Source organism: Gordionus sp. m RMFG-2023, chromosome 4, assembly GCF_954871325.1.
Source record: "Gordionus sp. m RMFG-2023 chromosome 4, tfGorSpeb1-WG-v2, whole genome shotgun sequence".
Classification (NCBI taxonomy): Eukaryota; Metazoa; Nematomorpha; class Gordioida; order Chordodea; family Parachordodidae; genus Gordionus; species Gordionus sp. m RMFG-2023.
In genome coordinates this window covers 8,439,376-8,464,932 of record NC_088778.1, presented here as the reverse complement: position 1 = coordinate 8,464,932, position 25,557 = coordinate 8,439,376, and the positions used below count along the sequence as shown (strand labels likewise).

At 28.0% G+C, this 25,557-nt stretch overlaps 1 protein-coding gene across 2 annotated transcripts in view; it reads left to right on the top strand.

Annotated features, from left to right (window-relative positions):
- The first annotated feature begins 2,997 nt into the window (after positions 1-2,997).
- LOC135927836 (uncharacterized) overlaps positions 2,998-25,557 on the top strand; it is a 34,057-nt gene continuing 11,497 nt past the window's right edge. For both annotated transcript variants that reach the window (XM_065464040.1, XM_065464039.1), the window contains exons 1-27: positions 2,998-3,147; positions 3,634-3,918; positions 4,434-4,652; positions 6,246-6,465; positions 7,134-7,317; positions 7,623-7,755; positions 8,041-8,204; positions 8,845-9,032; positions 9,983-10,271; positions 11,398-11,776; positions 11,884-12,023; positions 12,462-12,690; positions 14,870-15,033; positions 15,329-15,573; positions 15,708-16,005; positions 17,955-18,311; positions 18,463-18,690; positions 19,529-19,700; positions 20,026-20,229; positions 20,320-20,574; positions 21,057-21,119; positions 21,417-21,719; positions 21,812-21,960; positions 22,739-23,033; positions 23,182-23,378; positions 24,720-24,871; positions 25,368-25,465. In XM_065464040.1, coding sequence (XP_065320112.1) covers positions 3,090-3,147; positions 3,634-3,918; positions 4,434-4,652; positions 6,246-6,465; positions 7,134-7,317; positions 7,623-7,755; positions 8,041-8,204; positions 8,845-9,032; positions 9,983-10,271; positions 11,398-11,776; positions 11,884-12,023; positions 12,462-12,690; positions 14,870-15,033; positions 15,329-15,573; positions 15,708-16,005; positions 17,955-18,311; positions 18,463-18,690; positions 19,529-19,700; positions 20,026-20,229; positions 20,320-20,574; positions 21,057-21,119; positions 21,417-21,719; positions 21,812-21,960; positions 22,739-23,033; positions 23,182-23,378; positions 24,720-24,871; positions 25,368-25,465 — 5,668 coding nt within the window. In that variant the 5' untranslated portion in view covers positions 2,998-3,089. The remainder of the gene's footprint in view (positions 3,148-3,633; positions 3,919-4,433; positions 4,653-6,245; positions 6,466-7,133; positions 7,318-7,622; positions 7,756-8,040; positions 8,205-8,844; positions 9,033-9,982; positions 10,272-11,397; positions 11,777-11,883; positions 12,024-12,461; positions 12,691-14,869; positions 15,034-15,328; positions 15,574-15,707; positions 16,006-17,954; positions 18,312-18,462; positions 18,691-19,528; positions 19,701-20,025; positions 20,230-20,319; positions 20,575-21,056; positions 21,120-21,416; positions 21,720-21,811; positions 21,961-22,738; positions 23,034-23,181; positions 23,379-24,719; positions 24,872-25,367; positions 25,466-25,557) is intronic.

Below are 25,557 nucleotides of genomic sequence, written 5' to 3'. Positions count from 1 at the left end.
TTTGGTTAATCTACAACCTAATATACTAATTCACATTAATCCTTGAGGCTGTTTTATCTCTCGCAGCCCTTAAAATAAAAGTTAAACGTAAATCTTCAATAAGAATTTAATCAACTATTTCCTAACAATAAAGTTATATTCTAATCTTATTCACCGAATTTTTTAATTATTATATCTCAGCAACCTATTAGTTAAATATTAACTTTCGCAATTTATGTTTCTATTTCTTTGTCAAATAAAATTCCTAATTATCACCTTTAAATAACTAAACACAATTATCTCTATCTACTATGAATGTTACCTTTGTCTTTAATTTTAGATTTTATAATCCTACATAAACATAATCTTAACAACATAATTTTTCCTTTTACATATTTTTCTTACGTTCTTCTAAAATTTTTTTTTTGTATTAGAATACAGTTTGACACATCTCCTTGTTGTCCCACCTGTCACAGACTGAAGGTTGTAAAGGGCCGGTCTCCTCCGCTCTCCAACACCACTGTCACAACGACAGATTTGCCATAGTGCATCAAAACCTAAATATAAAAATAGAAAACAAATATATATATAAAAAGGAAATTAATAATAATTAGGAATCACGAAATCATAAAATCAACTTTAATTCTTTATTCAAAATTATAATAGTAAAAATCATAAAAAAATAAAATAAAATATAATTAAAAAAGTTAATAATTTAAAAAAAACAAAGATTATTTGTATAGTAAAAATTTGCCTTTTTATACTCTTTTCAATCTTCTTATAACTAATCATAACTATTCAAATATAATCTTTTTATCACGCGTTATAACAATAAATCCACAAAAATTCTTTATGCAAATTACATATAAAGTATAACAAAATCCAAAATAAATCTTTATGCAAATTAATTCTAACATTCACAACACTTTCTTTCTTTCTTTCTTTCTTTCTTTCTTTCTTTCTTTCTTTCTTTCTTTCTTTCTTTCTTTCTTTCTTTCTTTCTTTCTTTCTTTCTTTCTTTCTTTCTTTCTTTCTTTCTTTCTTTCTTTCTTTCTTTCTTTCTTTCTTTCTTCTTCTTTCTTTCTTTCTTTCTTTCTTTCTTTCTTTCTTTCTTTCTTTCTTTCTTTCTTTCTTTCTTTCTTTCTTTCTTTCTTTCTTTCTTTCTTTCTTTCTTTCTTTCTTTCTTTCTTTCTTTCTTTCTTTCTTTCTTTCTTTCTTTCTTTCTTTCTTTCTTTCTTTCTAATGAGAAAACTAATATTGTATTGAAACAAATTTAAAGATAATTTTAGCATTATATTCAAGCTACAATAACTTTTCACTCATATATGAAATACTATTCTATCCTTCATTGGGCCTTGACCTCAATTATGAAGACCCAAATATAAATTACTTGTAAATATGGAACTATTTACCTATTCAGGTGATACGTAATGCAATTAAATTTTTTTAAGCATATTATTCCATTTTATATATAATTTTAATATAGTTTATATATATATATTTATGTATTATTTCATAAACAATTTGCATGTTATATCCTAAACACAGTTTCGAACATTATAGATATTTTTTAAATTGTATCCTTTTAAATAAAATATTTTCCCATTCATACATATAAAGCACGCTTTTTTTACAAAAAATACAATTTTTGATGGAAATATGAGCAAAAAGGCTATATACAAGTTAAAATATCTTATTAAATCCCTAAATAATGAGGGGGATTTATCGTATGAAGAATTTAGACTCAAGGTAGATTATTTTAAAATTTATAAAAAACAATATAAGGATAAAATCAGCAAGTATAACTTAATATTATATTTTTTTTTAGATAAAAAGACTCTCTCAACAATTAAATCTGCTAGCAAATTATCCAAAATTTTATAAAAACAGGGTTAAGATATACCAAATTCTTGTACATATGTTTGAGGTTAATATTTATAATAATCCTGATTACTTATCAATCTTTTAGGGAAATAAAGAATTATGTTTAAAGATATTAAATGATGATGACCTTACCAATTTTTTATTGATCTGTTTTGTACTTAAATATTTAAATGTTAAAAATCAGAATAACAATGTAAAATATATATTTTATTATAAAAATTAATCTGTTATTATTACTATAGGACTTAGATATAAATTTTTATAATAAATTTATTATTGAAAATAAATTTCAATTATCAAGACCTAATATAGTATACCCTTATAAACTTATTTAGCCTAATAGTATTTTATAGGAATTATCAAAGTATATTTTACAATATGGAAATATTGAGATGATATATAACAAAAATTTCCCCTTGTTAAAAAAAGTTATGTTGAGAAATCCAGAGATAACAATATTTAGTATAACTTTATTTAAATATTAATTATTATTCATCTTTCTTAATCATAGCTAATAAAAAAAAAATTTATTTGACTGATTTTCTATGAATTAATTTTAGATGTTGAAAATATGTTTTCCTACTTATCTTCTCAATTAGCCACTCAAGCACAAATTAAAGAATTAATATCAATTTTCGCAAGTATTTTTTCATTATCATATTATAATTAAGTATATATAATAAATTAATAATTAGGAAACAATATTTAATAAAATAAACATATCCTCTATTTATTTAGCATACATCACATCTCAAAATGAAATTCTATTAAACCAATCCAAAATCATATTTCAATCTATGGCTTATTGGTGTTTTAAGGAACCAACGGGAGAGAATATAACACATATGATGCAAGAATTGATTAATTTTTATAAGGGTAAATATTTTTGAATAATTTTATATATAAACATTCCATGAGTTTTGGTAAAATAAAATCATATTAATTCATTATAAATTTTTTGAAACATATTTTTATATATTCATATAATAATATCCAGCCTTCATTATGAAAAAAAATAATACTCTATCATGTTTATTTTAAAAATTACTTATTATTATTACATTTATTAAAATATTATCTTTAACAGGTTCAACTAATATTACTTTTGTTTATATTATCCAGATACTAAATCTACCACAACAAAAATAAAAGCAAATATAGTCGAAACTATAGATCAATGTTCTTGCAAAATAATTCAGCACAATTTACAGTTTACCCCTGCAAAAATGGAATCTATCAAAGCTATTTTAGAAAATATGAAAGCCAACATGATAGAGAAAGAAGGTAACATGAATTATGATTTTATAAAATTTTACATTCTATGATATTTACTGATGTCGTTAATGTTAATTGTTTAAAATTTAGGAAAAAATTATGTTAAATTTAGAACTAAAATATTGAATATACTAAATAAGATTTCAATAAAAAAACTTAAATTATATTTCTATGGTTTTATAGTTCCAAACTTTAAATAATGTCTTAACTTATTAGAAAGAAAGAAAGAAAGAAAGAAAGAAAGAAAGAAAGAAAGAAAGAAAGAAAGAGAGAAAACCAAAGTTATAAATGAATTTTATAATTTAATTTTAGATTTAGATTAAATTAATACTATATTGTAAAAAACACTCATTTTTTTATAACATTCTATCTTATCATATTCCAAATTCTATTTAATCTTTTAAATTAAAAAATTGTTTTAAACAATAATTTGATATTTAATGATGACAAAACTAATATATTATTATTAATATTATAATTTTCAATATTGCAAAGCTAACGAAAGTTTGTTAAACCAATCCCTTTCCGCCTTCAATACCTGGTTATCTCTTTTAACCGCTCAAAATTATTTTAGGACCATTAGCAAAACGGGGAAAAATATGGAGGATAATCAGATCCCCAAATTAGCCATCGATTTTTCTCATTGGTGCAAAATTATCGATTTTGTCACCAAATTCGTCGAGACACAAGTTGCTCTTTCTATTCCTAAAACCATTAATTCGCCCGGAATCCTCAACACCAGAGTCAAATATTTGGAGATTTTGAATAACTCTCTAGATGGTAAAGATATTATAAATAAAAAAACATCATAAAAATTAAAATGGTTCATAACATTTATAAAAAAAATAACCTTAAGGTGGTGCCTGTAATAATTTTTTATATAGTTAATTTGCTTATATTTGACCTTGTCAAAAAAAATTTATAAGTAAATCTTTTGTGATTTTTATGCACAAAATATCCTGATAAAATAGCATTTTTTTGATCTTCAATTGCTTTTAATAATGACCCCAATTATTTTCGAAATAATTTTAAAACGATAATGATTTGTATCAATTGTTAAATAGAAGATACAAAATATTTGAAACTATTTTTTGCTAACAATAAAAATTATTGGTCTCAGCCCAAATTTTAAAAACTAGTGTTTTAACCCTTTTAAGTTTTATTCTTCAGCCGCTGAAGAATAAATGGGATATTTAACTAAAGGAAATTGCCGTTACAATAACTAATTTATTTTTATTTGTTATTTAAAATAAAATAGTTGGAAATGATTGATTATATTTTTTACAATTATTTAGGCATGATTTACGCTTCGGATTCTCTAAATTCTCAGAACACTTTTCACAAAATGTCGCTCGATACATTGAAGCGCATTGAAACTGCAATCAAAACTCTTAACACCAAAATATCAACCACTCAAACGATTTCTAACCTTTCTCTCCTTCACCAGACATTGATCGATAATTCCATTTTAAAAATCAGCCATTTATTGACATCTACCAAAATTCAAATTATAGGTATGTAAAAAAATCATATTTTACTTTGACATATAATTATAATAAATTTGATTTACGAATTTGGGTATATCTCAATCATATTCACCAAATAGATATTGTTTATAAACAGAGAAGCTCCAATATACATGTTTATCCACGATATCATTTGATCCTATACCCAACACTAATACCAAAAAAATAATATAATATATTTATTGGAAAAAATCAGATACATGCAATTAATTAATATTGTCATTTTTTTAAATTTATTAATATTTATCATCAGATTTTGGAAAAAAATATTTTGAGTAAATAATTTTAGCCATTTTAGGTAAAATTTGATCTTAAGTTATAACTAAATATATCAGTTTACTACCTTTACTCAAGTTCATTTATTACTCAAATTATTTTTTTTATTCAGTTTAATTTACCAAAATTTAAAAGTTTCATTAAAATTTACTTGAAATCGATTGCCGCCCATTATCGACAATTATTTATAGTGGTATCGCATATCTGGTCACCCATTTTTTCTAATATATTCCCGGCTTGTGTCTTTGATCCTATTTATCCCTATCCAATCAGAGTAGGCATCTATTCTACAATGAAATCCGTTTATATTATTTCAGCAAAATCTAAATGTTTTCTTTTCCATGGTTGTTGTTGGATTAAATTGATTTTTATGAAACTTTAGATAAACACTACTTTTACCATTCTATATGAGTATGGAAAAAATTAGAGTGGAACCGATACTGCTTTATAGGCAAATGCTATAAAAACTAATAACGGAATTAATTTTTTGAAGCCTTTTTACATTTGGTTGATTGACCTATAAAGTCACCTGGGAAAATGGTCTCTTTGTGTAAAATTAAGCTTGCTTCCTTTAACGGCTCTAATGAGGCCACCATTTTTCTACAGTTTTCCAATCTTCATCGGAGAAAAAAATTTCAGGGTTTACCATTTGTAAGGATTCAGAAAATAAAAAGAGCATAATATATGCACCTGTTAGATTTTTTAAATTATAAAAATAAATAAGAAATTTATATATCATTTCAGGAAGGTTCCAGAATAGACGTTCCGTTCCCTTTCCATAAATTTATTAAAAGTTCCTTTATATATTTTAATACTAGTGAGCAATTTTTAATCAATCATTAAATTATTGAATTAGACACTCGCAAAAAGGCAATTTTTTTATGCTATGACCGTAAATATCTTCAAAAGTATAAGAGCTAGGAAGCTAAAATTTTTCCCAAATATAGATTACAATAATCTTAGTTTATATTCGAATTCTCATCAAAATTGAAGGAGGTTGGCCGAGAATCTTGTTTTTTTTAATCGATAAAATTTATTATATAGTTATATTATAATGTCCAATTGAATCATTGAGCGTTCTTAATGGTTATATAATAACATTCGAGGCGACTTTAAAGGGTTAATTATCGAAAAAATTAAAATTACATAATATTAAGAATGCGTCCATTACCAAATAACTGGTTATATAGCTTCGACTAAACAGCTTAAAAAGTAAAAGAGAGAAAAAAAGAAATATAACAGTGCCAATAAAATAAGTCTAACCCTGATACACCCTAAATGTTATATATATATATAACAATGTAGATTACGATAAAGAATCTAGCCCTTATAAAACGGTTGCGAATTTATTGGCAAAAGACAAAGAAGCCTTCCTCAAAGGCAATTCTCACCTATTCTATCCCGTGGAAGGTTCTTCTAGCCATTCGTCCATCTTCAATAACGAAAATTTTAACCTAATAGTCCAGTTGGTTCAACATTGTCACATGTTGTGTTCCAAAAGATTGAAGGATTATTCTGTTTTGAAGTTTAAAGAAAAAAATATTTATAAAATTTTGATTTTTTTTAAAAGTATGGCTTGGCCGAGCGGGCCTTACTCTGCACACAGTCAGCTCGCATTCGCGATGAAGTATATTAAATATGCGTTAAGTCGCAGCAAAGTATACGAAAATATGCTGTATTTTTTATGCTTCTTCGCCAATTCGCGCTAACTGTGAATGATGGGTTAAACAGCATAGATAATCAAGGTATTGTCCGAATATTTAAATTTAATGCTTAACATTAAAATTAGAGTTTCAAAAAATTTTTCTAGTAAAGATTACTCTTTGAAGAACCGAGATTTTTGATCAATTTTACATTAAAAAAAATGTCATCTCATATATTTTTGTTTTAATTAATTTTTTTGAATATTTTTTTTTCACACTCTGATTTAATCAAAGCTGGAAAACGGAATAATCATATAACGAAAATTTTTTAACATCTATAAAACTAAAAAAAAAATTGTAATTATTTATAAAGATGATAAGGGAGGGAAGCCTGACGGGTGATTTATTGAAATAAAAATTCGAATGATCAATCATATATAATGCTGTGGATTTCTAATTTTTTTTAAAGAATAAAAACGTATTTAAAACTATACGTAGAATTATCATTACGCTAATTATTTATTTATAAAACACCAAACATATTTCAAAGCTTATACACTAAGGCCTTGGTGTCTATAGCTTGTTCGAGCCCCTTTCACAAATCCAGAATGATGTCCCTTGAATCGATGATCCAATTATCCGATTCATTTCACGAATCGATAAATTTTCGGTTACGTTTCTTGGCGGATCTTTTAGGATACCTTGGCCATTTCCCTGATAAGGATAATTTCAAAGTATTTTAAATATAGTAGTCGATATTTAGAATATTTTTTAAAAAAATTGTTTTTTTCCTTGTAACTATAAAAATTAAATATGTATAGTAAAAATTTAGTTGGCTTTAAATAGAGAAAGTATTTCTGACTCAGATAAACCTCCCCCCCCCCTCCAAAAAAAAATGTTAGATATTAGTTTGATCCATAAAACTTTTTTTTTTGAATCAAAAATCGTATATTATTTGATAAAATTAATATCTCCTCATACTATTAGCAAACATTTTGACTAAATTTATCATGAATATTTATAACCATTTTTTCTTAAGGGAAGGCCAAATTACTTAATAAATTGCTTTAAAAATCTGATCGCGTCAAATACAAAATCCGCCTCGCTTTCGGATTCGGATATGAGCGATATGCTAACCAAAACTATCTACATTTCCTCCCATCCTATTTTAAGTATTATAATTTAATTAATACAAAAAATATTAATATATTTCGATATATTATACAGTTGTTTTAAATATATTATTATGTCACTTCTATGGACAAATATATAATTTAGATATAATAATACCATAATAATTTTATGTCTTGTAATAAACGTTCAAACTTCCTCGCAAATTATTAGAATAAAATTCCCGATTAATAAAGCGCGGGGATTGAGGGAAATTTTATTTATTCAATATTTCATTCTTTTTCGAGCTTGCTTGTTTAATAAACTCAAAAAAAAATCAAAACCAGGTAACCCCAAATCCAATTACCTTATGAAAGCGTATCTCAAGTATCATCACATTCGATTTGATTCTCATCAGATCATAACTAATCAATCATTGGAAAACGTTATAGATGACGTTTTCTTCCGAATTGAGAATCCGGACAAATTCAGAAATGGGCTCAACCTAACGGTTCTATTTTATTTTCACTAATGTGCAGGGTTAGGAAATTTTTTCAAAAAAGAGTATTAAATAATAATATAAATACATTTCGAAAAAAAGTATCTGAATTATAAATACTAAAATATCTTTACGAATACTTTTTGGGAAAAAGTTTTTTTTATACAAGCAGGGCTATGCTTGGCTCTCTTATATTTTAAAAAAAACTGCTATTAATTCCTAGTTATAATGCGTTGAGTAAAATTATATATTAAACATTAAGTTTTAATCATTGGAGATTTTGGAGCGAGTTTTTTTTACAATCGGATGTCCTTCCTGACATCAGCCCCTTGTAGGTGACCTTTAAACTCCGCCGAGGAGACGATGACCATATCCTAAACCCAGACCATATGGGAACTTTTTAAACTTCCATTAGTCCCCAGGTTGTCACTCCCCTGCCGCGTTGAGGCTGATGATAGGATCTTAGGGAGATATTAAACATTAAATAATAATAAAATATCATTTATTTATAGTAAGGACACCCATACATTGAAATAAGGATTCTAGCAAGCCGATGATTAGAATTTATTATTTAAATAAATTAGTGTGATGATAATTTGATCATTTTCTCTAAAATTGCAATAAATTAACAGATATATCCTTTATAAAATAGCCCGATTGGCAAAATAACCTGATTGCGATTTGCGTCACCTGTTTCCCGTCTCAAATAGCGCTTTCATTCTTTGTACCCAAAATTTTGAGCATTTTGAACAAGGATAAATGGTTCAGCGTTGATGCCAAAGATTTGACCATACATAGGACTAGTCAGGAGACTCTGTACAATAGGGAATTATACACGGAGTAATTTATATATATATATATATAAAGAAGAATTATACGCGCATTAATAAAATTAAATTGATGCGTTTTGAATATTATATTTAAGCTTTAACGTAGTGGAAAAATAATGATAACATAAGTTTTTTATTATCGACATGTCATCTCATCAAATATCGACAATCATAAATCAATAGAATAAAATATTTATAATTAAGTTTAGTACTCCAAACTATAAACTTCCAATGGTGAACGTCCAATTTATTCATAAAAAAATCTAATTAATATCATAAACGATAATATAAACATTAATATAAAAATATGTAAACAAATAACCCATAAACTATCACATTACAAAATCGGTTCCAGTAAATATATCTTCTTTGTTCTTTTTCAGCTGGCATCTCCTAATCTCCTCATTCTCCCTTCTTCCCCCAATGAAAATTAATTCTTCTTGTCAGAAAAATGACTGACATTTAATATATTATATTAAATTTATTTCTTCTTTTCTAACTGCTACAACAGAAAAAATTGGTAATATAAGTATGTAAAACTAATAAAGAACGGACAAAGTGGAATAAAATATTTTTATTTTTCCGTATATATCTATGCATACACAAGTGTCGCGTTAATTGTGAATGCAGGATATTAGTGAAAAAAATTTTAAAAATAGATTTATATTAGTTAAGAGTAAGGTGTGCCGTTTTTAATTATATTTTTTAAATATTACAACAAATAAATTATATATTTTTTCCTTTCAATTAATATTATGAAACTATTATAACATAGCTAAAAAACAATCTAAAAAATATCGTCCAAATTCGATTTATTTTGAAAGCACTAAATATCGACCCCTATCCGATATCCCTATTAAAAGTAGGACACCCTTCACGGTAGACGTATTTATCAATTAGGGGGGGGGGGGGGTTAGATAATTTATGATTTAACTTCTTTTTATCATTCAAAACTAATAGAATTTTGGAATCCATTCAGACCTCCAAATTTGGGCTTACTAAATCATCATTGCCAAAAATTCAAGCTATCAAAAACCCGGCGGAAAGGTCCGAGATGTTGGAGAAATGGGAAGAATACCAAACATTATTAAAGGAACCTAAGATTTTTGTCAGTCTATCTAGCGCCGAGGCTCACGTTCACACTGTCAATTTGATACCAAAGTTGGACAAGTTGTTGGACTCGAAACACAAGAAGCTCTTGATCGAAGAACACGAGAAAGAATATCACATTAGGGATAGGGTTAGAAAGGTTAACAAGTATATTCATATAGTATTGTTTAAAGTGACTGGTGTTATAATTAGAAATAAAAAGTAGCTTGCATTGCAAGTTACTTTATATTGGCGTAATAACTCATCATTTTTAATGTAAATTTATTTTATACTAAATAATTTTGTGATTTACAAATTTTCAAAAAATACCACTCAAGATATTTATTTGCACCGAAAAAAATATATAAAAGGCGGTAAATAATTACTTTAACAATACTAGTATTTAATCCTTTTTTTTTTAAAAAAAATAGTTATGATCTATATTAAGTCAAAAAATGAATAGCGTCACATTTTATTGTATTTTTTTTCATGTTTTTCTTAGAGATATTTGATAACATGGTAAATTTTCTTTATATGTATAACAATCATTGTTACAAAGTAGTAGGGGTTGCTTAGAGAGGTTAGAGACTCTGATTGAGATGCCAAGCAATGCTGGTTTGATCTACAAGTAAAGTTTCTTCTTATGTAACTAATCTATTCGAATAGGTAAGTGGTTGAAGGTTGCATTGATACGGGTGGTGGGTAGGGTTTAAAAATGAATGTTATTGCATTTTTAATAAAAATTTGGTCGTTCTTAAATAAATTACTATATGCTGATTGGCGATATATATCATTATTCCCATTATTATCTGTGGCAAATTTTAAAAGCTAGATTTAAAAGGCTACGATATCTATCTTGCATTATATTAGTTCCTAAATCAATTGTAGGTAAGGCAAATGTTAATAGGAAGTATAGATGCTTATTATGGTTAAATATATTTTTTAAAAGAAAGAGTAAAAGATCTCAATATCCTTTAGGTTAAAAGTTAACGGTAAAGCACAGATGACCAGTAAAAAGGCATGTTTTACAATTCTATGTTTTTATTAATATTAGTAAGCAATGTGGCTCGGCTTCAAAAAACATTGTTGGCCATTTTAAATTTCTAGAAAAAATATCTTGGAAATTAATCCGCTATAAATACATTTGTGAGTCCCAAATTTTAACCAATAAAAAAAAATGCCCTGCTAACTGACTTACCAAAGAAAAAATTATATAATTTATTTTTGCTTTCATAACATTCACCCTCTAAGTCCCCAATTATTCAAAATAAATATTTTGTTAACAGGAAATGCTAGAAGCAGGGCACTTGAGACGTATATTGATGGTTTTGTTCGACGTATTGGTCAAACCCGAGCCGCCAATCTCCCACGCAAAATTAGTCAATTTTTCGAATAACTCGATTAGAATCATGAAAGAAACATTTTATCCCTATTTGGACGAAATTTTGGCCACCTTGGCCAGACATCGTGAGGCTCAAAGTATCACCAAAATTGACAAGGTGAACGAAAAAATAAAGACGAATGTTGAAAGAAAAGGAGTCACGACCGATTTAGATCACATGATCTTAAATGATTCTGGCGCCATGTTTCTTCATTACGTTCCGGAAATATTGAATAAGTTAAAAGCTTTGGTATTTCCCGGATATCCAGAATTGGAGAAAATAGGTAATTCAATTATTTCATTTTAATTTTTGAAAGAATGAAAAGAAAGTAAACTAAGGATGAAAAAAATGGTAATAATTTTTTTTTGCAAACTAAAATAAATTATCAAGGTGATTTGATCCTAAAAATCATGAACCGACCTCAAAAGACTGACGTAACCTATTCTGACGAAGTTATAAATGCATTGTCTTCCATCATAAATCATTTATCCGATTACGTTAAAAAATTACCCGCGGACTCGAATAACCAAGTTTTTTTTTACAAAAATATGTTGGGGGGGGGGGGCACTTGTTACACTCCAATAAATTCAACAATAAAATCTAGCCAGAATATTTTTTTTAAAATTTTGAGTAAGCTTGGGCTTTCTTTGCCCCTTCCTTAGCGAGACCTTTGGTTACACAATAATATGAATAACTTATAAATTGGGAGGGAGGTAGTTAGAACCCTATAAATTCCAATTTTTTCGGTCCAATCCTAAAAAAGCATTTTATTTTCATAAAAGAAAGGAAAACATTTTTTTAATATATTTTCAGAGCCTTTTCGTTTTTTTATATTAAATTTTAGACACGGGGGCCCTAGGATGTGATTATACAAAAAATAACTATAAAATATTGTAAGGAAATGACTATTTTTTAAATGTAGTATATCATATTTAACTTGTTGGTAACAATATATATTTGACTAATAGTCGCAGAAGCTCAATGCCGCAGTCACGTTTATCCTACCATTATTCCACTCTACGAGCCCTTCTGTTATGTCAGAACTAAACGATTCTGCCTTCTCCCAGATCGATATAGCATCGCGCGATAAAATGTTGGAATTTTTGGCATATTTTTTTGCCAAGGAATATTACGATCCGTGTATATTGAAAAGGCTGAGGATTTACGAATTCATGATAGATACATTGGGCTCATCTGGTAAGGGTATATAAATTAGAGGCTGGGTAAAAAATAAGAGCTATTAAATGGGGCATAGCACATCCCCATTTTGAAATTATTATATCACACTCTAAATATCGACAGATTTTTTTTGTAGTGCCAATCGAAAGTGTTGCTATTCCTCAGTTATACCATACCACTTAATTAAAGAACTTTGTGCTAAATGTTACTACAACGACCAAAAATTAATAATAACAAGTTTATAGTTCGGATCAATTATTTCTTTTAAGCAGCCCTGAAAATCTATTTGATTTCACCGAAAGGGAAAACTCAAACTTTAATATCAATTTCATTTTAGTTTAAAAAAATTGACCGGATCTGATTGATCACAGATATATGGAGAGTAGTGTTGTTAAACGGCTTAATTTGAGCCGATTTTTAAAAATGGCTAACTCAATATTTTATTCAGAAAAATATTATACAAGCCTGAAATTTTTATTTTTCTCAGAGTTGACGTAAAGGTTTGAGATATAATAGCGAAATCTCGAGACTTAGGCAATATTTTTCTGGCTAAAATATTGAGTTAGCCTTTTTTTCGGCTCAAATCGAGCCGTTTAATATTAGTAGTGAGAGTTAAGTTTATATAGTATATCTCCATGTATTTAAACTATTATATATAATAAAATGGTCATTGTTTAAAAGATTGAGAGCTTATACATCCACCGTAGTAGCGTTTATCACAAGCCAATTTAATACATGATTTTGGCATAATAAAGTTTCTGTTTGGAATATTATTTTTTTCATTTGCAATATTATTTTTTTCATTTGCAATATTATTTTTTTCATTTGCAATAATTATTAATTCATTCAAATTCTTCATCGTTCTTTTTTCCTTCCATTCCCTAAAATATATTGTCAATAAGGTTGTTATTTATTTCTCCAGTATTTTTACAAATATTTTTTCATCATTAATAATAATATGCCACATTACCTAAACATTTTAGTTCCAGTATAAAATTTTCGGTAATAGTATATCCTTTTCGGAATTTAATTGATTTGTCAGTAAATAATTTTTTTGTCAATTATTTAATTCATTTTCATAATTAATTCTAAATTTTCAGATTTCCTATATTAAAACATAAATTATAACAATAAATGCTACCTTGCATATAGAATGTAAAAATATACATTCCTAATCTATTTATTTTTTAATATAATAAATTACATTAAAAGATTTAAACTATCTATTATAGATTAAATGAAATAAAATTATTCATTGTAAATTGTGACGACTCGAGAAGCATATAAAAATTTTAAATTACGAAAATAGACTAATTTAATATATTTATAATTAACGATGATATTAAGAATTAGAAAAAACTTTTTTAATGTTTTTCTATGTAAAATTTTTAAAGATAAATAATTTACCATTAAAACAAAAAAAAATATCGTTTTAATTATAGCGTAAAATGATATATAATTTCTTCCCCTATTATATTTTAGCGGCGTGTTTTATTTTTTCAACTCGGATATGTATTTTAACATATTTAGAATACCTATCTTATGAATTGTTGACACTTTTGCCCCGTAACCTTCGAATCATTTATTATATTAAAAAATCGATGGAACCTATATAAATTATATTAAGTTAAAAGGTTCACTGCAAAATTTCCCGAAATTTATAGGGTAAGCACTCCAAACATGGTGGAATTTATTTCCGGTAAAATTAGATTATTAAATTTTAAAATCAATAAATGCTTTAAAGTTAAATGCTCTATTATTAATATCTTACATAAACAAAAACTAAGTATTGGTTATTGGTTAAAAAAAGAAAGAAAGAAACACATGTATAAAAAAAATAACAAAACGCTATTTTAATTATTATAAGAATAAGTTTTGCCATCGGCTCAAAATAAGAAGCACAAATATTTTTTTGAAAAAAGATTAAACTGCAAATTCTTAAAATTTATTTATATATTCTATAATCGATTTTAGATTTTTTTTTCTCTAACCTTTTGATCCTACCTGCCTTAACCTAGTAAAATAGGTTGGTTCCAGAAATTTTTTTGTCTCTTGATGGCGAAGATTTTAAATTTTCTGAACATCAATTTAGGGCATAAAATGACCTCTATAACCAATTTTATTAAATGTATATTATAAAAAACATGATATTTTTTACTGTTTAAAAAATCGCCTTATTTTAATGATGAATTTAAAGCTAGCTTATCGGACCAAACTTGCCCCTCTATGTCAAAATGTGCGGCATTGATTGATTCTATGTGCGCTTACAACCTCAAAACTTTATCCGATGACGGTCATAAAGGCTTCGCGACTAGTCTGGAGGATAACGCGAAACAGAATCAACTCGTTTCTGATATACTAGTTTTTTTTAAATAAATTAGATTCCAAAATATTATATCAAGATTGGACATTAAGGAATCATTCTAACCTGCTATTTCTTCCTAAATGACTTTTTTGTTTCCTAAGCCTAGAATTAGATTATGCGAGATCTGTTCGGATTAATTTTTTTTTTTAAATTTGTTTCATAGAAAAAAATATTGGAAAAATATCCGTTTAACTTGTACTTCACTGATGCGAAATATTACCTATTTTTTGACTTTTATTATATCAGAAGTTTGCATTCTATATTTAAACTAATTCTTTTTTTTATCTATAGTTCGTATCACGCTTCTTTTTAAACGAAATGTTCGAAATAAGACACTGCTCCCTAACCATCTTGAACTCCTATCTTTCAACGAAACCTAATGTTGGCGTCGCTAATGTTGATAATAAGAGTTATGACAGAATTGAAATCGAATGGTTAATCCATATACTAACCCAACATCAAAAAACGCGATTGTATTGTCAATTGTGGATATTGAACTTCGATCGTCATCCAGAATGCAGTCATTTGGCCAAAAAGTTTAGTAATTACTATCGTTTTTATTAACGAAAAAGTTGTACATATGTATATAAATATAAGAGAAATAAATTAATGAATTTGTGTTAACTAAGCATTCCCATTTAGTTATATTATTTTTAAAACATTTTAAAAGGATATTATATGATTATCTCGATTTTCGATCTTGTTCTCCGAAGATAAAAGATCTTAAATTCTTAGACCTTCTGTTCGAAATAACCCTGGAGAACCTACATTCTTTGTACATTCAGGAAATATGTGCCAACGCCATAGCAAATTATCTTTGCAACATCGGCCAACCAAATGACACGGTTACAACGGACGGCGTTAAAAAAGACGCCATTGAAAGAAATACGAATCTAGGTAATTTAGATCTGGAAGTCGTGTGTAGCTTTTTGGATAAATTGATGGCTATCTACATCGATAACTATAAGGCAAAATACAATAATTTTTTTATTTATAGAATTTAGTATTTGTTAAAGATGAAAAAAAGTTTTTTTTTATCCTCCTCTTTTATTATGGTTAAGATGAAAAAGTTTTTAAATCCCCCTCTTTTGTTTATGTTAAAGATAAATAAAGTTTTTTTTAATACCCCTCCTTTGTTTACAATTAAATGAAAGTTATAAAAAAAGGTTTCTCTTTTTGGTCCTTTTTTTGTTTTAAGTTAAACACAGTGAAAATAAAACATGGCTTTTGTGTTTTCTCTCACTTTACTGGATTTCTTACTTTAGGAGTTCTCAGTAAGGTGATCCGAAAATATGAGTTAGACCGTTGGGTCCGGAAGACCACCCTGCATCCCAAGATATATTTTGAGTTTCGGGAAGTTTAGGGGGGTAGGTTTTATCCCCAATTATGTACGATAAAACTAACACAACTCGGTTCCACAAACGTTCTTTTTTTCACTTTGCGCCAATTTAATTAAATTATAATTGCGCCTTTTATTTTCCCTATAAAAGAGACGAATTTTTTATAGTTTAGATATACTTTATTTTTTCTATAAAATAATTTTGAAAATCTTTATTAATCTTTTTTATGTTTAAAATAATTTTGAAATTTTTATTAAGTTATTTTGTTAAACAACAAATTTCAATAATAAATTATTATGACTACGACCCACTCAAAATCATTTAAACGAAGTGTCTCAAAATTCTTCAGTATTTGTATTTTTTTATCTCCTTTGGTTTATGCTTACTAATTCGTTTATTTTGAGCATTTATTTTAAGCTATTTTAAAAATAAATATTTTTAAATGGTGAATCAAATAAAATCTAAATGATTCCAAACTCTTAGAGAAAAAAACGCGATATTTTTCTTAAAATTAAATTTGATTAATTACTTTTTTTTAGCTATAAAATGATTCAAATTATGTAAGATCATTTTAGAAAAAGTAATTCACCAAAAAAATAATAATTTTAAAAAAAAACTTTTCTCATATACATAAGAAGGGAAATTTTGAGCAGAAATTCAAAATCATCTCTCTGCCACCCCTCCCCCTTTCATAGCTACACCACCAAAAGTCGATACTTTGATATTCTGGAGAAGGTTTCAGGAATAAAATAAATATAAAGGTTTTAGGTCAGCTCACAGGTTAGGGAATTAAATTTTTATAAAAGGTTTGATTCAGGTTCACAAAACTTTAATAAAGACTCCTTAATTATTTAATTTTTTTTATACAGGGTGTTCATTAACTCGATAAATAATTGTAATCTTTTTGGATGGGGGGGGGGGGGGTAAGAACAACAAAACACGAGTTTAAAATGTTATGCCAACATTTTCAATTGTTTAATTTTTTATATGTTATGATTACAAACATATAGTTAAGATAGCATCCGAATATATCTAACTTATCTGTGATGATAGAATGTATAATCAATCCTAAAAATGCTCTTTCTACAGAAATCTGTGTTGATAGTATAGACGTGACTAGCTGATATTATATTATTCCGGTTTCTCTAATTTTTATCCTTCTCTATAAGCAAAAATATAGGTGTTTTTTTTATATTTTGTTCGTCCCTAATGGCGTTAAACCAATTTATAATGGTAGCTATTAATCATTCTTGTTTTCTATTATGTTTATATGACATATTTTAACTTTTTGTTATTTTATTCCATTTTGGCAATAAGAATTCAAAATCGTTGTCGGGGTCAGGATAATTATTTTGACTTGAACTAATTGGAAGGAAATGAATTGTCCTATCTTTATACTCTCATTCGAGTGCTTTTAAAATATATGCCAAATTTGTGCTTTTTTTCTAGTTATATTATTTTCTTCATCGGATGATAATATTTGATATTGAGGATCAAGATAAATACACATCGATTTCATCATTTTTGTTGCTTTATCTCTCTTGGTTTTCTAAATATATATATTTTAAAAAAAATAGAAATATTTGAAGGAAATCGAAATAAAAATCAGGATGAATAAATACGCCTCACAAGCTAACATGGACGACACTTGGAACATTCGATATAGTATCGTTTTGATTATAAATAATATAATCAAAGTCGTGTCTAACCTATGCCCACTTCGGAGCGTTGGGGCCTCAAAAATCGAGATTTTGTTCAAAATCTACGAATTCATGGTGGGTAGCCCGCTCAAGGATGAAAATATCTACGTTAAGCGTCTAGCCCTGAATGGTTGCATAGATTTGATAGAGTTTAATAGCCCCCCTCCATTGATCGGGGGAATAAAGAATGCCAATGGGGATGTGGAAGACTTTAAAATCGGAGCTTTTATGGAAGTTTTAATAATAATTTTGATATTTTAAATAAAGAATAACTTGTTTCATTTTCTATTTCTTTAATTAACTGTGTGCCTAACGAAGAATTGCCAGGTGTATTTTTAGCTGTCTAAACCTTTATTGCGAATTATTAAATTATTCATAAAAAAAGATCCGACCATTGTTCGACCGAACCTTGCAACTTACTGAAAATCATCTTTCCGAACTTCCGAATTCTGCATCCTTCGATGCTTTGCGGCAAACCCTGATTTTTCTCTTATCTATCCAATCTAATCAATTGTTATTCGATCAAGGATATGATATCGCGAATGACGACTTTAGACGTTATTTGAAAATTTTTAACACCCTCGTGGAAGCATTAAAAACGCCCTCTCAAAATGTATTTTTTTGTATTCGATAGCATTTATTTATTATTTTCCTAATTATCTAAATTAATTATTGAACATTTATTTAGAAATCTTTTTCGAGATAAAAGGGTGTATCAACAACTCTTTACTAAAGGCTGGGTAATCGGCTTAGTCAATCCTATTTTCTTTAATTAATGCTAGCCTGGGCTAATTTTTTTTGGTTAAGAAAGACTAAGCTTTAACCAATTTATTTTTTATTGCCAAGCCTGTCGATTCCCGATTTATTTATGTAAAGACTGAACTTAAGCTGATTTTGATTGGCTAAGGTTGAGCTTGAGCTGATTTTAATTGGCTAACGTTCTGCTTTACTGTAAAATTTATTATAATTTAATTCAGAAGGGTAACAATTGTTATCTTCGTCATTTTAAAACTTTTCCAATGTTTTTTAATGAAGTTAGGTAAAAATGTATTTTAAATCTTATTTTAGTGGAAATTGAATACAAATTTCTTATTCGTCATTATAAAACTTTTCAATAGGTAATAATTATATTTTAAATCTGTTTTAGTGGAAATTCAATATATAATTCAGAAGGGTGACAATTATCATATTCGACATTCTCTTTCTTAGCCGAAATAAATCAGTTTAGGTTTAACCTCAGCCAAAAAAAATTGGCTCAAGCAATCAGCTATTACCCAACTATACTCTTAAATTGATGAATTTGATAATTATCATCATGATCAAAGATTAACATAAACGTATCAGGGAGATATGATGTTTTTATATGTAGGGAGGGGGTAGGGGGTCATCTTTTTGATTTTGAAATGATATCTTACTAGAAAATGTTATATACATATTATATAATTTCTCAGGTTCAAGAGCGTGCTGCTGAGTGCATGAGTCAAATGATATCGAACGTGATTAATAAAAAACTGACTAGTGATGTTAATATTGAAGTGTTTAGGAAATTAGTTCTCGGGAAGTTTAAAGAATTCGAGAAAATACTCTTGGCAACGGAAGATGACAATAAGCCTTCTGCGAATGGTTTATATTATAATATATTTTATACATTAAATAATATTATTGGTAAAACCGAAGTTAAAATTTTGTTATAAATATTTTTAAAAAAATTTTTATATGCCCTTTGGTCTTTGAATGAAATTGACAGATTAAAATATTACTTTTAAACTATATGGCGCCATCCCACAATTCAGATTTTTTAGTAAATATTGGGGAGAGCTAATTACGCACTGAGATTTTTAATAAGATTGTGATTTATGAATATGAAGAAAATTAAATATTTGTTTTCAAAAACATAATAAATAAAATACTATATGTGTGTAAAATAATTTTTGTTTAACTGATTCAGATTTAAAAACTGGCACTAGTATTTCATTAGCCACTCGTAAAGGTAGCGCTTATGGTATGTCAGCAATCTTTAAAGGAGCCGAAGATTTTTCATTGGCTGTATTAGATACATCATGTGATCGTAGCGAGGATTTAGAGTTGGTGAACTATAGCACAAGCGCATTGAAAGCGTGTACTGAAAAAAAAGGGGCGAGGAAAAGGGAAGGTAAAAAATATAGAAAAATAAATGAATGAAAGAAAGGAATAAATAAATAAAATAAGAAAAAATGATTTATTTTATTATACCAAACAAAAGGCTGCCTTTTTCTGCTTCAATCCACTATTTCCATCCTTCACGAGTCTCATCCTTCTATCATGAACAAAATTATTTCCGCCATATTGCCCATTTTACTCATCGAAAGTTTTGGTGAAATATCCCATTACGTGAGATTAGCGGCCTTCGAATGTTTTGACGTTTTGACTCGAAGGGTTAACGTTACTGCCCTGACCAATCAGGTGCTTCCTACACTCGTGCAAGCTCTAGCCAGTCCCGCTTGGAGAACTCAAATCGGTATTTTTTTGGAATTTTATATAGTTTTCTCTATTCGGTTGAATTAGGATTGGATATGATTTAACAACTGATTGATTGCGATCTAAATTAAAACGATTTTAATAGCATTATGATTTCAATATTAATTACTTTAAAATATTTTCTCTGTGTGATTATTATTTAAAAGAAAGAAAAATACAATAATTAAATACTAGAAAAACGAAATGATAATTTTATGTATACTTATCGTTTTGGCATTTGGTGGAACGCAATACTTGCAATACATCAGCTGTTTAATATATGTATTCTGAATATAGCCTTACTATATTTATGGCCTCTTTTATATCATCAAATAAATTATCATTTAATTATCATTTTGAGTATCACATGTATCGGTCAAAATCTAAAATATCGACCGATATCGCTAACGGGAATATCGGCGCATCTTCGAAAATTATCTCGTTTTATGTTTTTATAAAATTTTAATCAAAAAAAATCAAAAGCTGCTATTCAAATGTTAAGTTCGACCGTTATATCTACTCCTACCAATTCAGCAAGTCAGGAAAGTAAACAAACTCTAAAACAAATTTTATAAATTGAGTTTTTTTTAAAAAATAATGTTACCTAGAGGAAAAGGAAATTTAATTTTAATAATTGCTATTAAAGTTAAGTGTATTATTGAAATATAGTTATATTTTTTTTTAAATAATGAATATGATTAACAACTTTTTATTTACCACTGAGCAAAAATTAAAGACCTTCAATAATGCTCGAAATCCATCCGTTTTTGCTGCATAGAAATTCGTCAGATAATCAATTCAACGAATTATTTTTTTTTGTCCTTATATAAAATACGAACAAAGCCGAAAATATGGAATCATGGAATACCGGCGAAACCTCAAATTTGCTGCCTATGGTGATGTCAGAGTTGGTCGAAAAATTATGCGATTCGCACGAAAAGATAAGAGAGGAGAGCAAAAAGGCCATTAGAAAAATCGCAGTTCACTCGAATGCGGATATTCAACAAGACAAAATCCCTAAAGATCAAGCAGCTCAAGAAGGTGAGGAAGTGACGAGTAAGACAAAAGAAAAGTTGGTCGATGATTTGATTGATGCCATGAGTCGACCGGACGTTAAAATGTTTTCTTGTCTCATAGGACTCATAGGTTTTTTAAATTATATTACTTAATTTTTAGAAAGAAAAAAAATATGTATTATGTAATTTTTTTAAAAAAATTATCTCCGTATCATATCACAGAATCGAAAATATTTACACGCCCACTGGATAGCGGCTGTTTAGCCCTTTTAATGCCGGTGCTTAAACGTGCCATAGCCGATAGAGCGAGTGAAATGAGGAGGGTGGCTTTAAAAGTTTTAACCCGAGTTTTGGAGATCACCAATGAAAAAGTTAGTTTTTTTCAAAGTATAAGGAAAAAGGAAGAATATCGTAGATGCCGGTTTAGAAATCCTTTCCCATTTTAGAATCAACCCGGGTTTAAAGGCCGGGGAAGGGAAGAAAAAATTAATTTATTTTAGTTTTTAATTGATTCATTGGGTTTGATAAGAGGCTTATTCAAAAAAGTAGAGCTAGACTAACCCGCGAATTTAAGAGTTCTCACTATCTAATGAAAGCAGTCGAGGTCGCCCAAAGGACCATTATGGGTCAGGCCGGATACTGGTCAATCCGGAAATTTGCAAGCAAATTTTTTTAAACTAAGAAATTAAGTAAATAAAACTTTTGTCTCTCTTTCCTTCTTAAAAAAATAATTATACCGGATCAACGTACAAAATTTATTTTACAAGCAGGAAAGAAAAACCCTGATTAAAAATTTCCCGACATAGAGAACAAACATTTTATAAATCATATAATCTTTTATTAAAAATTATCTTTTCCATAAAAAATATAGAGAAGAATAAAAAAATAATCTTATTAATAGATATTTCATAATAATCAATTAGCGTTAAATTGTAATTATATTTTAAAGGTTAAACCATCAGGACATAATATTTAAAACACCATTTACCATGAATTATATAATTCTATTCTATGAGTTAATCCCCTACATATCTATATTACTAAATACTTCTTATACCGTTTTAATATTAATTACTAATAAAGATTTATTATTTCTGTTTATCATCAATATTCATATATAATGATATTATTTTTATTTTAAAAAATAAGGAAATAAGACCCTACCTAAAAGACACCATAAAGAGTCTCAAGCTAACCTTGATCGATCCTTTGCCCGAGGTGAGAAACCAGGCTTCACAGGCCTTGTCTAACCTTATAGGCATTCTCATTGACGCAGCTAAAAATGAGAAAAAGGACAAAAACCAAGCCTTAATTAAGAGTAAAAATATGGGTGGAAAAGAAGAAGAAACGACAGCTAAATCACTGCAGAAAGAGTTATTGGATTGGTTGATGAAAACTTTGGTGTCAGAGGTCTCGAGCGTTAACAGATCCGGAGCCGCACAAGGTTTGTATAAATCAAAAAAACATTTTTGAAAAATAATATGTTTGTGGGAATAGATAAGATAGGGGTGTAACTAACAATCATTTGGGTAATTTTTTTTTTCACCATTTCACTAATTTTTTAAAAAAAAATTCTCATAATTTCTTATAAGGCCTTAGCGTCGTTATTCACCAGCTAGGCCTTGTAAAATTGAATGCCCTATCCAACGACATTATATCGACCCTGAAAAATAAATCTTTGCCTGCCCACGTTAAGGACGGATACCTCATGCTATTCCTTTACTTACCGACTACTTTCGGCGACGCCTTCGTGCCTTACATAGATAGGATAGTGCCTCCACTCTTAATGGTTTGCCTTATTTATTTATTTTTCAATTGTAATTTTCCCTTTTAAAAATTAGTTTTGCGATTTAGCCCATTATTTGAAAAATCATATATAGTTAAAGTTCAATAACTAACCTTCAATATAGTGAAAAGTATCAGACCGATGATCTGACGGGACCGGACCGATTTAAAAAATGATCTCCGGTTTGGTCTTTTCAATCGATTGTTAAAAAATTTTGAACGTTAAATATTTTAATTTGAAATGAGATTTCTACTCTTTTTTTATATTGAATTATAAATAGTTTTTGCAATTATATTTTATAAAAAAAAATATTTAAATTAAATATATTTATTTGTTATATTTAAATAGAATGATGATATGATATAATTAATGGTCTTATATTTTTCATTATATTTTTTTTTCAAAATAAAATTTAAATGGCTTAAATATTAATAATAATGACCACTTTTCCTTATATTCCTGATCATTTGCTCTGCTATTTTAAATATACAAAATATACTATATTGATCAAAACGTAATCTACAAGTCCGTGTCTTAATGATGGTGGATAGGGGGGGGGGGGGGGTCGAATGCAAAAAAATAAGATAAGGTTTTTTTTTAACAAAAGAACATTTTTTTTTAAAAAAAAGCATCAAAATATTAAAATTAAAAAACTAAAGTCATACTTAATTCCTGATTTTTTAGTCCCATGTCTAAATGAGGTTTTGCAAGACTAATAAAATCGGTCCTGTCCAATTTTTGGTTCGGTTTTTATCTTCACTCCTCCAATAGAAAAGGGATGGTTATTAACATTTCCCTCTTAAAAATTTTTTCGACAAATCGATATATAATAGAAACGATTGCCAAAATAATCGAATTTCATTCCTATGTTGGTTTCCAGGTTTACCCTAGTAAGCGCCATTTTTTACGGGCCTGTTTAGATCCATTTTTCTCATGGGTTTTCCATATAGTGTCGTTTATGAACATTTTAGGTCGTTTTGAAATGTGGTTCCACCTGGTTCCCCATCTTTCAGTTTGTCGTAGACCAGTGAGAAGGCTCGCAGGATACTCTGAGCTATAACCCGCGTATATTTGGTTTTAATCATTAAGAATTTTGGGTCTTTTACAGTCGGATGGGCTTCCTGACATAAACCACTCCATATTTTTTACACCCCGTAGTTGATACGGTAATTATATTCTAATCCTAGACCACCAAACTCATTTAAACTTTCATTAGTCATCCAGGAGTTGAGGCTGAAGTTAGAATTTTGGGGATGATTTCTTTCACTTTACCATTATCTTCCTAGTTAAGCACTTTTATATATTCGAGCCTTTTCTTTAAAAAATATTTTTATCTTCTTGCAGGGATTGTCGGACGAGTCGGAATACGTGAGAGAAACTGCGATTAAAGCGGGAAAAGGAATTATAAATACTTATTCGATTGAAGTCATTTCCACCTCTTTCTTGCCCCAAATACAGAACGGGATATTGAATGCGCCGCACACGGGAGAAATTAGGTAATAATATTTTAAAAACAAAACAATGATAAAAGGAAAGAATTGGAGCAAGGAATTAGTAATGGAGAAAAGGAATCTTTTCTAATTATCTCCTGGGTTCCGGCTTAATGATATATGTGAAGTTTAGCAAAAGTAAAGAGGGTATATTTTGATAACATGGTAAGTCTTTTATTCTAGACCAATCTCATTATTTAGGGAGAATTGATAAAAAAAAAAAATTAACGGGAAATGGATACAAAGAATGCATTAATAAATTTTACAAAAAAAATAAAAAATTGTGCTTTCATGGCCCTTTCTCAAATATGTTATATGTACGGCGCACACTTTTCCATTTACAGGCCTGTTAAAATATATAAAAAAATATTAGTTATTTTGTAGTCCGGCCCAATATGGTCCGGCTTTTGAAATTCTTAAATTTAAAGCCCGGCCAGAGAGTGTGGGCTTATAAAAAATGATTATAATTTCAAATTCTATACAATACTGCCAAAATAAACAGTGGTGAAATAGAGGAAAAATTCGTTGAGACTTCCAGCAATTGGAGAATACGTTACAGTTGCGTTCAGTTGATAGGAGAACTCGTGTTCAAGATATTGGGTATAATAGAACATTTTATAATCTTACGTTTTTTCCCTTTATTATTTACCTTTTAGAGATAAGATGGTTTCTCATTTTTTTTGTATATCTCT